At 43.8% G+C, this 15,349-nt stretch overlaps 1 protein-coding gene across 1 annotated transcript in view; it reads left to right on the forward strand.

Annotated features, from left to right (window-relative positions):
- The window catches only part of TRABD2B (TraB domain containing 2B), a 352,534-nt gene that overhangs the window by 303,479 nt on the left and 33,706 nt on the right, over positions 1 to 15,349 (forward strand). The window contains exon 6 of the mRNA XM_040360538.1: positions 4,749 to 4,997. Within this exon, the coding sequence (XP_040216472.1) occupies positions 4,749 to 4,997 (249 nt within the window). The remainder of the gene's footprint in view (positions 1 to 4,748; positions 4,998 to 15,349) is intronic.

Genomic DNA, 15,349 nt, shown 5'->3' on the forward strand with positions numbered 1-15,349 from the left:
GTCTGTTACGCCGTCGTATCTTTGAATCCGGCCGGTCGTATCTATGCGCCTGATTCGTAGAATCAGGTTACGCATAGATCTCCCTAAGATGCGACATGTGTAACTGTGTTACACCGTCGGATCTTAGGCTGCAATTCTAGGCCGGCCGCTAGGTGGCGATTCCATTGCGGTCGGCGTAGAATATGCAAATGACTCGTTACGCCGTTTCACGAACGTCCGCTTTGTCCGTCGCTTCAAATTTCCGTAGTTTCCGTAGAGATACGCGTCGTAAAGATAAAGCTGGGCCCTAGGTGGTCTAGCCAATGTTAAGTATGGCCGTCGTTCCCGCGTCGAAATTTAAAATTTCACGTCGTTTGCGTAAGTCGTCCGTGAATGGCGCTGGACGCCATTTACGTTGAAACCAATGACGTCCTTGCGACGTCATTTTGCGCAATGCACGTCGGGAAATTTTAGGGACGGTGCATGCGCAGTACGTTCGGCGCGGGAACGCGCCTAATTTAAATGGTCCCCGCCCCATTTTAATTAGGCGGGCTTGCGCCGGACGGCTTTACGCTACCCGGCCGCAAGTTTACAGGCAAGTGCTTTGTGAATCAAGCACTTGCGCTGAAAACTTGTGGCGGTGTAACGTAAATGAGATACGTTACGCCGCCGCGCAGCTACGTGAATCTGGCCCATGGTGTGTACTAGCCTTTTGGGTTTTCAGATCACCAAATTACTGGCAAAATAGAATTGAGATGAATTGGTGAGGTATGTAAAAAGCTGAGCAGGTAGGACTTGCTGTCTTTAAATATCTTAAGGTTTATGTTTGACTGGAGGGTACCCTTAATACGTTTGGTACACAGAACGTTGCAATTGTTCTTTATTTGCACCCTAAAAGAAAAGTTGTAGTGGGTCTAAATGTGGGCAGGAAGGATTTCTTACCCATCAATTTTATTTAGAGGTCTGTCCACATATGGACTTTTATTTTGGATTGAAGGCTAACCATTTTCCAAAGTATTTTTGTTCATGTTAGTCTCTTCCAAAGCAGAACGTATGGCCTTTTTTCCCCATGTACAATTTTAAATATTATTTTTATCTTGAGGGATACATAAATGTAAATTCTGAAAAGGCCCGAATTGGCAGTCCTAGTGAGTCTAAGCCACGGGTGTTAATTCCTCGAACTTAGACTTAGTACAAGAACACTCTCGGAACAGAATTATGAATAGAACCACAGCAGGTTTGAATTAGACACAAGATTAAAGGTGTTCAGACGGGGGTAAGTTATTCATGTCAGACATTATGTTTTGTGTTTCTCAAGATTGTAAGTGCAAGAACGGCTGATCTGTGCTATATATTTATGGTAAGAGACATTTAAAACTTGACATATGGTACAATAATATGATCAGTATTTTCATTTTTTACTGTAACCTACACCACCAGAGTCATAGTCATTTTATTATAAATCTGACGTCAACTGCTGTATAGGGGCTCTGCTGTATCTATGTACAGTATTGAGTGTACAGCTTGTATTACAGTGTAAATTTGCTGTCCCCTCAAAATAACTCAACACACAGTCATTAATGTCTAAACCGCTGGCAAGAAAATTGAGTACACCCCTAAGTGAAAATGTCCAAATTGGGTTCAATTAGCCATTTTCTCTCCCAGGCGCCATGTGACTCGTTCGTGTTACAAGGTCTCAGTTGTGAATGGGGAGCAGGTGTGTTAAATTTGGTGTTATTGCTCTCACTCTCATACTGGTCAATGGAAGTTCAACATAGCACCTCATGGCAAAGAACTCTCTAAAGGATCTGAAAAAAGGAATTGTTGCTCTACATAAAGATGGCCTAGGCTATAAGAAGATTGCTAAGACCCTGAAACTGAGCTGCAGCACGGTGGCCAAGACCATACAGCGGTATAACAGGACAGGTTCCACTCAGAACAGGCCTCGCCATGATCGACCAAAGAAGTTGAGTGCCGGTCCTCAGCGTCTTATACAGAGGTTGTCTTTGGGAAATAGACGTATGATTGCTGCCAGAATTGCTGCAGAGGTTGAGGGGGGGGGGGGGGCTGTCAGCCTGTCAGTGCTCAGACCATACGCTGCACGCTGCATCAAATTGGTCTGCATGGCTGTCATCCCAGAAGGAGGCCTCTTTTAAAGATGATGCAAAAGAAAGCCCACAAACAGTTTGCTGAAGACAAACAGACTAAGGACATGGATTACTGGAACCATGCCCTGTGGTCTGATGAGACCAAGATAAACTCATTTGATTCAGATGGTGTCAAGCATGTGTGGCGGCAAACAGGTGAGGAGTACAAAGACAAGTGTGTCTTGCCTACAGTCAAGCATGGTGGTGGGAGTGTCATGGTCTGGGACTGCATGAGTGCTGCCGGCACTGAAGAGCTACAGTTCATTGAGGGAACCATGAATGCCAACATGTACTGTGACATACTGAAGCAGAACATGATCCCCTCCCTTCGGAGACTGGTCCGCAGGGCAGTATTCCAACATGATAACGACCCCAAACACACCTCCAAGATGACCACTGCCTTGCTAAAGAAGCTGAGGGTAAAGGTGATGGACTGGCCAAGCATGTCTCCAGACCTAAACCCTATTGAGCATCTGTGCGGTATCCTCAAACAGAAGGTGGAGGAGCGCAAGGTCTCTAACATCCACCAGCTCTGTGATGTCATCATGGAGGAGTGGAAGAGGACTCCAGTGGCAACCTGTGAAGCTCTGGTGAACACCCATGCCCAAGAGGGTTAGGGTAGTGCTGGAAAATAATGGTGGCCACACAGAATAATTTTCACAGGGATTAGACATTATTGGCTGTGTGTTGAGTTATTTTGAGGGGACAGCAAATTTACACTGTTATAGAAGCTGTACACTCACTACATTACATTGTAGCAAAGTGTCATTTCTTCAGTGTTGTCACATAAAAAGATAGAATAAAATAGTTATATATTTATATACATATTTATGTGAGGGGTGTACTCACTTTTGTGAGATACTGAATCTATCTATCTATCTATCTATCTATCTATCTATCTATCTATCTATCTATCTATCTATCAAAAAATGTTAGCTTAAAATACATTTTTTTTAAAGCTATATTTGTAATATGATGGACCCCATGTATGTAGTATTTTGGGGAAGAACTGTCTCATCAATTATAAAGCAACATTTAGAAGTGAGTCCATCCATCCTGGGAGCCAGCTGGCACTTTTCAAGTTCCAGAGATCATGGGCTTCTACTAAAAGCAATATGAAATTCTTAACGTTAGGACCCAGATAGACTCTGTTAAGGTTCCCTGGCTACCTGGTGCCTAACATTAGCCCAGTCCTGGATTGCATCCAGTCAAATTCTTCCTGAGATCAAATTCTGTTTTTGAAATACCATTTGTGCAATTGAGCAAACAGCCAAGATGATCGTACTAAATTATCTAGTAATGTGCTGGAAAATATGTGGCAGACCATTTGATATGTTCCGCCTGTTGAAGGTGGTAAGAGATTTGTAGCCTATATTGTATATTATAGAAATTGTATTTGTCACTACACAATTTAATTTATGGAAAAATCGTTTTCAATCCTAAAGTTTTTGTAAACCCTGAAAATAGGTAAGATGCTTCCTATCACCACGTAGAGTCTAATTTGCTATCCTTTGCATATATACTGCATTACGAAGTCTCTACAAATATTTATCATTCCTTCCAGCATGTCTTTCTTCCTTCTTGCTGGTTGGTGGTAATGCTAACCGTAGGATTCGATTCTTGTGGGAGCTATATCAGACGGTCATGTGCGCCCCAGAAATCTAACTAAAGGTACACTGTGGCGACGCACAGTTCTTGTAGTTCAGCATAGTCATCCTGTCATCATAGACAGCCACACCTCCCAACCCATCATTTCCCTTGGGTGAGGCCTCGTACACACAACCGTTTTCCTCGACAGTATCCATCAAGAAACTTGGTGGCAGAGCTTTTTTGCCGAGGAAAACGGTCGTGCGTACGTTTTTCATCGAGGAAACTGCCGAGGAACTCGACGAGAAAAAAAGAGAACAAGTTCTCTTTTTCCTCGACAGGAGTCTCAATTTCCTCGTCGTGTTCCTCGTCGGGCTGGTTTTCGACGAGAAACAAGATCGTGTGTATGCTAAGAAACCTGCACATGCTCAGAATAAAGTATGAGACGGGAGCGCACCTTCGGTAAAAGTAGCGTTTGTAATAGAGATAGCACATTTGTCACGCTGTAACAGACTGAAAAGTGCAAATCGTCTCTCACCAAACTTTTACTTAATACGCAAGTAACATGAGATTAGCAAAAGCAGCCCCAAGGGTTGTGCCAGTGGAATCGAACGTCCCCTTCCGTTGTATGTGTTGTACGTCACCGCGTTTGAGAGCGAGGAGATTTTGTCTTGACCGTGTGTACGCAAAGCAAGCTTGACGAGTTCCTCGACAAGCCTAACAAGGAACTCGTCGAGGAAAACAATGTGTCTTTTCCGACGAGTTCCTCGGTCGTGTGTACGAGGCCTGAGGGTAAGTGGCTGTGGGGACATGGGTGGAAAAAGAGTCCCACCCACTCTCTTTGAAACACTGGAACAGTGAGAATGGTCACATGACTGCTATAAAAGTTTAAAAGATATTAAGAAGTTTAAAAAAAATGTTTTAATAACGTAGCAACATTAGGCAAACGTATTTAACAAGCACAGTAGCAATGTTGTCCAAAGGTTTTCAAAGGCTTTACATATTGAATCACGTTGTTATTAATTATATTTTCAGCTACAGGAAAGGCCCAATCCCAGAGGAAGAGCTGGCGACAGATGAACCATCGCTGAAGTACTTTGATCACGTTCCATCCTCGTCGTCCTCACCTGAAGACTCAGATGATGAGATGCTTCCTCCCCACCTCCTAACAGACAGTATTAGCCAGCTAGAAGAATTTGGGAAACACAACAAATGGTATCGGAAACATCACAGAAACCAACATCGGAGGCAATTCAACGATCTCTGGGTCCGAATGGATGTCAGGTTTGTAGTACTTTACCTTATATCTGCAGAACTATGCAGAATCTGGTGTTTAAATACCCTTTATTGTCTAACTGAAGTTATTAAAGATGATATCTTAGGGCCAGATCCACAGCCAGCCGCCGTAACTTAAATATTCCCATTTAAGTTACACTGCCGCAAAATTTCTACCTAAGTGCCCGATCCACAAAGCACTTACCTAGAAATTTTCGGCTGTGTAACTTAAATCCGGCCGGCGCAAGGCGTTCCTATTCAAATGGGCCGAGTCCCATTTAAATTAGGCGCGCTCCCGTGCCGGACGTACTGCGCATGCTCACGTCACGACGTCATTTTCCCGACGTGCTTTGCGCGGTTTTACGTTGCGCCGGTTTTTGAGAATCGCGACGGGCGTAAAAAAAAAATACGAGTTGCGGCGGGAAAAAAAAAAATTTGAAAAAAAAAGACGGCGATGCGGGATAGAAGGGTCTACTTTTACAAGGCCTAAACAGTTTAGGCCTTGTAAAAGCAGCCCTAATTTTGCGTCTGCAAACTAATACTTACAGAGAAAAAACGAAGCGTAAAAGCTTAGTGGATTTCCATAAGTGCTAATTTGCATACCCGAAGCGGCATTTCGACGAGAAATGCCCCCAGCGGCGGCCGAGGTACTGCATCCTAAGATCCGACAGTGTAAGTCCCTTACACATGTCGGATCTTCTCCCTATCTATTGGAAACTGATTCTGTGGATCAGTTCCAAAGATAGAAACAGGGATACGACGGCGTATCAGTAGATACGCCGTCGTATCCCTTTTGTGGATCTGGCCCTTAGATCCTAGATTCTATCTTTAGGCTTAAAGGGGTTGTAAAGGTCTGTGTTTTTCACCATGTATCCTATGCATTAAGGTGAAAAAACACCTGGCAATGACGCCCCCCCCCCCCCGTTTACTTACTTGAAGCCCATTCACCTGCTGTGTGAGGAGTCTGGCCATTGATTGGATAGATTGATAGCAGCACAGCCATTGGCTCACGCTGCTGTCAATCACATCCAAGGACGCGGCCGCCGGGGGGCGGGACCAAGTCATACACTCTGTGTCTATGGACGCTGCATGCATAGACACAGTCTGTTGTGTATGACAGGAAGCACACCCGCAAGCTAACCCCCTCTGGATAGAGCTTGCCAGAGGGGGCTAGCTATTGTGGGGAGGAGCCGCGAGAGCCGCTGAGGGACCAGAGAACAGCAGGATCGGGGCAACTCTGTGTAAAACGAACTGCACAGTGGAGGTAAGTATGAGATGTTTGTTTTTTGTTTTTTTAAAGAAACCTTTACAACCCCTTTAAGTTTAGACAATTCTAAAATTCAAATTTTCATACAAAGAGTTACCAGAACTCTCACAGCACTACCCCCTAGAGGGCTGCTTGATTTTGGGTCCCCCTATTCCTGCACAGTCAGGCAACACGCATTTTCCAACTTTCGTTTTAAAGCAGAAATCATGCCATGGGCTTGTTTTTGTTGTTTTATTGGAGAAAACAATTTGGATAGGGTATAGGGATTATGGAATGCCCAACTTGACTTGATTAGAACAACACATGGACAACTTCCTTCACTCTGTAATCTGAAAAATGCCAACCCTAGACTGTATTCCCTCCGGAACGACGACAGTCTCTCCTGGTTTAGCAAAGAAGAATTCCCCTTATAAGAGCTCTGTGTCGCCTTTGTGGAATTTTAGCAAAGTCCCAACTTCTATGTCTCCTCTCTTGAAAATACCAGCCCACCTGGCTGCTTGCTGATTTGTCCCAAAACAAGGGATTGGGTTTAGCTTGTTGGCACACTCCCAGGAAAGCTTGCTGGATATTGCATCAGGCAGCTTTCTCCATTTCTGGTCCTTGGTGTGTAGAGATACTCACCCTGTCCCTGTAAACCTGCTGCTTTTGAAAAGACTGCTGTTCAGGCATCCTGCTGTCCAGGTCCTCCCATGCTAGCCAGGGTGTCTCCTAGAAGAGACTGTATGGTAGTGGCGATCCCTCTGTACTTCTTCCTTCTTTCCTAAGCTCCAGCCTGGAGACAGAGCCCCCTCAGCCCAGGGGTCTCCTCCCAGGCTACACAGCAAAGACTCAGCACTCCATCTTCTACCCGACAACAACTCAACCTTGTTGGCTGGGCTCCACAGTATTTATGGGCTGACCCAGCCACCTTATCAGGACCTCTGCTTAGGGATTAGCCAGTTTCCTATAAATATACAGAACAGGGCCTCTTTGCCTCCATCCACTAGCTTTTAGAAACTTCTCCAAGCTTCTAGAACCAGGGGGAGGTACCAGAGGCCTGACCTATAGAACCCTCCAGCCTGACACACACAGCTAATGTGAGCCAAACCAATTTTTCTTACACTAGACTGTACACTAGAGGGTGCTACACTCTTATCAGATGAAGTCACTGGTCAGCAGAACTAAATATTTTGGGAGCTGTGGCTGCCTAAATACAATAGTGGAGCTGACTGTTTTGCGTATATAAGGAAATCGATTGCTTTTCTCTTGTTCAGCCTGCTGGCTGATCAAGTAAAAGTCTAATGTATGGTATGTGCATGGTGGATCTGTATAGATAGGGAGTGTTATTGGGGCAATTGACTCAGGAAAAAGGACTTCAGGTATAAGCGTTGCTGCAAGTGAGAGTCCTTTTAATATTTGCGTATACTAGAGAATCAAGGAAATACAACCATAGTACAAATACAATTTTTTTTAAAGTCTTGCCACCTCCTTATTGTAATTGTGTGTATAAGTACTGCATATGGATTTCAGAATTATTTTTAGGATAAAGTCTGAAGAAGGAATCTAAGGCACCCCAAAATCTTGCATCTTGAATAACTTATTTTATCCAATAAAAGGAGACTTTTATAAGTTTATAAGAAAAATATCCCATTCTTCACAATCACGCCTTATTCATGTCGTCAGTTTTCAGCAGCACCTATATTTGTGAGCAATTATTTTCAAGCATGAAGCACAGGAATGGCAACAAAGGAACCAAATTAGAACCAAAATATCTGACGAACACCTAAAAAATTCATTCAGAATTGCTACTACATCCATTGAACCAGATATTGATGCTTTAGTTTATAAAAAAACAGTGTCAAATATTGCAGTCATTTTATCTTGCTCTCTTTTACTTATACAGTGGAACCTTGGATTATGAGCATAATCCGTTCCATGAGAATGCTCATAATACCAAGTACTCGCATATCAAAGCGAGTTTCCCCATTGAAGTCAATGGGAACTGAAATAATTTGTTCCGCATTGACTTCAATAAATGCAATACCGCATGCAGCGGGGGGGGGGGGGGGGGCACCAGAGAGCCTCGTTAAAACTCAGAAAGGACCGAGTACACCTTGGCTGAACTCGGAAAACCTCGGAAAGGCTCAGGAACTGAGTATTTCCGTGATTTTCTGAGCATTTCTGAACGGCGCCCATCGGCTCCAATATGCGCCGTTTGGCTCTTATCGGCTCCGGCACCCCCCACCTCAGGCCAAATGCGGTATTGCACATCGCTTTGGCTTGAATCCTGCTCATTTTGCGAGAAACAACACTCGCAAACCAAGTCAGGTTTTTTCAAATACAGTGCTCGCATTGCGAAATGCTCGTTATCCGCGTTACTCGCAATCCAAGGTTCCACTGTATAATAAAATTGTTACAAAAAACATTTGTTTTATTACTCAGATAGGTACATTATCTATCAGTGACCGCTAACTTGTGATCTTCCTGACTTTTTCTGCTCATCAGCTATCCTTATTGTGAGGCCTCGTACACACGACCGAGTTTCTCGGCAAAAACCAACAAGAAACTTGCTGGGAGATATTTTTTTGCCGAGGAAACCGGTCGTGTGTACATTTTCGTCGAGGAAACTGTCGAGAAACTCGACGAGCCAAAAAGAGATCAAGTTCTCTATTTCCTCGACGGGAATGGAGAAACTTGCCTTGTCGAGTTCCTCGACAGCCTAACAAGGAACTTAACGAAGAAAACGATGTGTTTCGCCCGTCGAGTTCCTCGGTCGTGTGTACGAGGCTTCAGTGTATTTTATGTGTGGCCCAAGACAATTCCTCTTCTTCCAATGTAGCCCAGAAAGGTCAAAAGGTTGCACACCCCTGCACTAAAGGGTATCAATTTAAGTCCAAACTTTCTTTATTATTCAATGTCTCTTACATGATATAATACCCTATTTCACCAGAATTATCCTAGAATGTATCTTTTTCTTTTGAAAAAATATACTGGGTGACGTGAATTTCAGGAATGTAGAAGTCTATGTCTGATTAGGTAAAGAGCAATGTGGAAAGGTCAGTAATCCATAACTAATAAGCAGTCAATCATTTTCCATAAAACATAAAGCATTGCCTACTTAATTGATTATGCCTTCACCAATCCTTAAAGTGGAGGTTCACCCTAAAACTACTTTCTAGTATTACAATGTCCCGACACATTACAATACAATTATGCCTATTTTGTTGTCTTTTTATGCTGTACATACCTCGGTACAGCTAATTCACCCGCGGGTTCCGGGTTGCGAATCCCGCGGGAGTGGGCGTTCGAGGGTGGAAGATTTCAACTAAGAGAGCAGCTACCGGCACAAAGGACACTTCTCGTTAAAGTGGATTTCCAGTCTAATGCCGCGTACATACAGTCAGAATTTCTAACAACAAATGTTCGATGTGAGCTTGTTGTCAGAAAATCCGACCATATGTAGGCTCCATCGGACATTTCCTGTTTGAATTTCCGACAACAAAAATTCCGACCGCGTGTACACAATTCAACGCCAAAACATTCTACACATGCTCGGAATCAATTTGACGCATGCTCGGAATCATTGAACTTAATTTTTCTCGGCTCGTCGTATGTGTTTTACTCCACCGCGTTCTAGAATAACCGAAATTGAGGAGAAGGTAAGTGTATAATGTATCTGGTCTGTCCAAACCAAATATAAACGACAATAAAATATTGACTGGTGCCAAATTGGTAAAGTCTCCCCCCTCGGGACTTTCAAAGACAGACCAGGTAAATAAGTAAAATAGATCAAGTTTAGGGTAGAGGACAGAGAGCCGACAACGGCTAGAATGCCTGGGCGGTCATGTCACCCATAGGATTACTATGGGGCATCCGTTATCCCGTTGTCTTCTCTGAAGTCATGTGACCAAACCGGAGTGCTCTGAGAATAGGTAAGTATAAGCATCTTCCTTCTACTGGGTAGTTAGTATAGCTGTTAGAATGGGGGGGGGGGGGGGGTCAGAGCAGTATTAAGCTTAGTTAAAGTTGATGTAAACCAGGGGTGCCCAACCAGTGGCCCGGGGGCCACATGTGGCCCGCAGAGCCTTCTGATGTGGCCTGCGACCGTCTGCCATGGGATGGCAGGTTGGCAAGCCCAGATAGCAGGTTGCTGACCCGCCATCCCAGAGCACCAGTGTTGTGAATGAAGCTGACGGTAGAGGAAGGCAGCAATCGGCTGAAGAGCAGAGCCGCATAAGCCAATGCTTCCTGTATATAATCCTGTAATAGGCAGAGTGATACTAAATGCACTCTGCCCGGGACAGCAACAGCTGGCAATACCTGAATGGAAAACTGTTATTACTAAAATCACAGTGTATGTATGGGCATATCTGTTCTGCAACCCAATCGGACCCTCCATTCACCTCTATGGAGCGGCAGATGTAAACAGACTTGTGTCCGTTTACACCCACCTACCTCCAATCCGATCTGTTAAAAAAACACAAGTGGATCCATCCCCTTCCATCTGATTGGATCAGAGGACCCATAGAGTAGAGTGGGCTGTGTCTGTGTCACCTCGGCATATGCAATGTGGACACGGACCTGTCATCCGCCTACTCCGCTCATTGTGGCCCACGACTGGTTACCAAGTTGCTTAAGTGGCCCTCGTTTTTCAAAAGGTTGGGCACCCCTGATGTAGACCCTCCATATACCCAGTGAAGTGAACAGCCTCAGATGATACACAGGGATGAACAAAATCTCCCTACATACATAGGTTTTACATGTATATCTGCTGTCTTCACATTTATAGAATGTTTAGAATGGAATAGAATGATTAGAATAGAATGTTTAGAATGTTCAGATCATGTTAGGACATTTTCTTTTCCTGTTTAACACAGAGTGTGATGTCTGGACATACAGCCAAGATAGCTAAAATTTCTGATTGGAGGAAAGGCACACACCCTCTCTCCTCATAGGCAGAGACTCTCAGAGGTGTTTTGTAATAGGTCCTGCTGCCTGCTTATCTAGTTTAGCAACCTCCATTGACAGAAGACTCAGGCTGATTTTGTCTAGAATTTACTAGCAAGGAGCATACAGATAGTATACAGATAGTAGGAGAGAGCAGAATGACAGTGAGGTGAGCTCATCAGTTTTCTGCCTCCTGTGGGGGGGAGACCTGTAAGTGTTACTGAATTGCTGCAGAGAAAATTCAGGTCTCCTGTCCTGCCAGGCAAGACTGTGCTGTGTAAATCTCTGGAAGGTAAATCAGCTCCCATATATGTATTTTAATGGTGCATTCAGCTGGTTGCCTGGAGTTTAGCATTAAGCTCTGTTCTTGTCCAGTTAGGTTTACATTCCATTCAGGTTCTGTTTCCAGAAAGAACACTTTTTTATTTAGTTAGATTTAAACACATTTTCAACCTCTCTATAGAAAAACAACAAAACCAGCGTTTTAGGCATATTTTTGGAAAGTTTATGCTGAAAATGTAAAGCGTCAAATCCGCCATATGGCAAGTAATGATCTCACTGCAAACTCCCAGTTAGGCTTCTGCGCTGTCTTGAAAGAGGAAATTATTTTCCTATGTTAATGAAAAGGTATCGCGTTCCACCTCTCTATTACGGAAACAAACGCGATTCATACGGGGAAATGGACCTTTCAGATGCAGTTAGAGGAAATGAAATGTTTGGTTGTAATGGCAACATTTTCCTTTATGTTAAGGACTGAGAAACATGCGATTATATGACATGACAGAGCCGGCTTTACCACTAAATGTTATCTGCCAGTACAGACAGCGAGACGTTTCTCCTTTTATGAGACAAGTTTAATAAACAGTATGATTTACTAAGAAGATAACGCATACTTATCTTTACAAGGCAATAAGTAAATTGCATCCTTGTGCTAAAACTCTTCACTTAAGGGTGTATTTCTAAAAAAATATTAAATAAATTGCAGGACATTCCATCTGTCAAACTGCATGTACTTTAGTTCTGTGCAAATGGGGACAAAAAAATGAATATTTTCTCTCTAGTTTAAATGTTTTTCATTCTAACAGAATAAAGTGAATCAAGAAAATACCATATTATAGCCACTACTTATTTACTATGTTTGTCACCTCCATCTAGTGGCCATAATGCATTATTTTCCTGATTCACTATATTCCGTGCAAATGGAAAACAGTCAACCTGGAGAGAAAACAGCCTAATAACATTGCTTTTTTTGCCCCCCTTTGCACAGAACGAATGTGCATCTAGTTTCCCAGGTTGTGTATATATATATATATATATATATATATATATATATATATATATATATATATATATATATATATATATAACATGAGCGTGTTGTAATCTTTGGTGCACTTTAGACCTTGGCCACTTACTTCATCTCCAGATTCATGTCTGAAATGAGTGCTGTACTTGCATTAGCCTCTTGATGGAGTATTGCCTGAGTCTGCCTAGGAGGAGTTGGATTTTTAGACCCACAAACACACATACTAGGGCCAAGTTTAGCCCTTTAACCAGCCAGCATATGTTTGGGACATGGGTGGAAACCGGAGTACCCTGAGGAAATTTAGACAAGCAAAGGAGAACATGCAAACCCCATGCAGATAGTGTCCTGGCTGTGACTCAAACCAAGGACCCCAGTGCTACATAGCATAACCACTAAATCTTTGTCTTGCTCCTTATAATATCCAATGCCTTTAGTTGCTAAACTGAAATTGACAGCACTGTTCCCAGGGGTTCTTGACTAAGGATGGCCATACACACATAGACCACACACAGGGCTGGCCATACACACATAGACCACACAAAGGACTGGCCATACACACATAGAACACACACAGGGCTGGCCATACACACATGGACCACACACAGGGCTGGCCATAAACACATAGACCACACACAGGGCTGGCCATACACACATAGGCCACACACAGGGCTGGCCATACACACATAGACCACACACAGGGATGGCCATACACACAGGGCTGGCCATACACACATGGACCACACACAGGGCTGGCCATACACACATAGACCACACAAAGGGCTGGCCATACACACATAGACCACACACAGGGATGGCCATACACACATAGACCACACACAGAGCTGGCCATAAACACATAGACCACACAAAGGGCTGGCCATACACACACATAGAACACACACAGGGCTGGCCATACACACATAGACCACACACAGGGCTGGCCATACACACATAGACCACGCACAGGGCTGGTCATACACACATAGACCATACAAAGGGCTGGCCATACACACATAGACCACACACAGGGCTGGCCATACACACATAGACCACACAAAGGGCTGGCCATACACACATAGACCACACAAAGGGCTGGCCATACACACATAGACCACACAAAGGGCTGGCCATACACACATAGGCCACACACAGGGCTGGCCATACACACATAGACCACACACAGGGCTGGCCATACACACATAGACCACACAAAGGGCTGGCCATACACACATAGACCACACAAAGGGCTGGCCATTCACACATAGACCACACATACACAGGGCGGGCTATACACACATAGACCACTCAAAGGGCTGGCCATACACACATAGACCACACAAAGGGCTGTCCATACACACACAGACCACACATAGGGCTGGCCAGACACACATAGACCACACAAAGGGCTGGCCAAACACACACATAGATCACACATAGGGCTGGCCATACACACACACAGGGCTGGCCGAGCACACATAGGGCTGGTCATACACACATAGACCACACATAGGATTGCTGATACACACATAGACCACACATAGGGCTGGCCATACACACATCTGCACACATCTAAAAAAAATTGTGTCTACAGTTCAGCTATAAACCCCCTGATATGATCTCTATTTTTTTTAGACAATCCAAACCTCCCAGGTAAAAAGAAACAGGGTCAGGATTTGTAGCAGGAAGATCTCTCTGTTGAAGTACTGTAATAAAAGGCAACTGCTGATGCAACCCACAATGCTCCACCTAAAGCTACAGTATCACTCTTGTAGAGTACTTGTAGAATACTCTTTACACTGGTGCCTTCAGAAGGTTTTGTTACATTTGCTGTTGGGTGCCGGTGGTTGAGCCATGTATTTACTGCACCCCAATCACCACCCCATGCTTTTGTTGCTCCCCATTCACTTCAAGCACAATGTGGTATAACTCCTGATCACCCCATGTCTGAAAAGCACATATTTGGGAAAATATGTAATTCACCGAATTGGCCTTCCAACATGGCTGTGTTATAATTCTGCACTTTAAGTCCCATTCAACCCACAAGAAGTGCCAAAGGTCTTTTTCTTTTCTGAATAACTGAGATCGTTTGACTTTCCCCTCAGAATCCACCCCACGTCGTATTGACTGTTTATCAGATGAGACAGCTCTGAGTGTAATGGTTTCCATTTGGTGGAACTGCCTTCTATGTCTTTTGAAGTTGCGTGTTTTTGTTTTAGCTACGGAAAATATTTCAGAAATAGCTTCCATCGTTGTCAAATTTGCTAAATTTTATCCTCAGCCCCCAATGCTAAACGGCAAAATCTATTCTTACTTTGTCCACATGTTGGAGGGAAATATCTAATGGAAAACGATGAACATGTGTGGGCTGAGCAAAGTGGGGGTGCTCTCCGTTGGTATCAACCTATGATGGTAATTGAAGAGGTTATATGTATAAACTAAAAATAGGAAGGAGATGTATAAACTACACGTAATATAAAGATGGAACCCTGCTAAGCATGGATATCTAAAATGGTCACAAAACACAACGCTAGTATACATCTTGAGTCTTGATTGTACTATTTACTGCAATGTAACTTTTATATGACTCTTATAGCTGGATTCAGGTAGGGTTACGCCGGCGTATCAGTAGATACGCCGACGTAACTCTGAATCTACGCCGTCCTAAATTTAAGCGTATTCTGGAAACCAGATACGCTTAAATTAGGCTAAGATACGAGCGGCGTAAGTCTCCTACGCCGTCGTATCTTAGGGTGCAATATTTACGCTGGCCGCTAGATGGTGCTTCCGTTGAGTTTGGCGTAGAATATGCAAATGACTAGATACGCCGATTCAGAAACGTACGTGCGCCCGGCGCATTTTTTT

This window comes from Rana temporaria, chromosome 7 (genome assembly GCF_905171775.1).
Source record: "Rana temporaria chromosome 7, aRanTem1.1, whole genome shotgun sequence".
In the NCBI taxonomy this organism is placed as follows: Eukaryota; Metazoa; Chordata; class Amphibia; order Anura; family Ranidae; genus Rana; species Rana temporaria.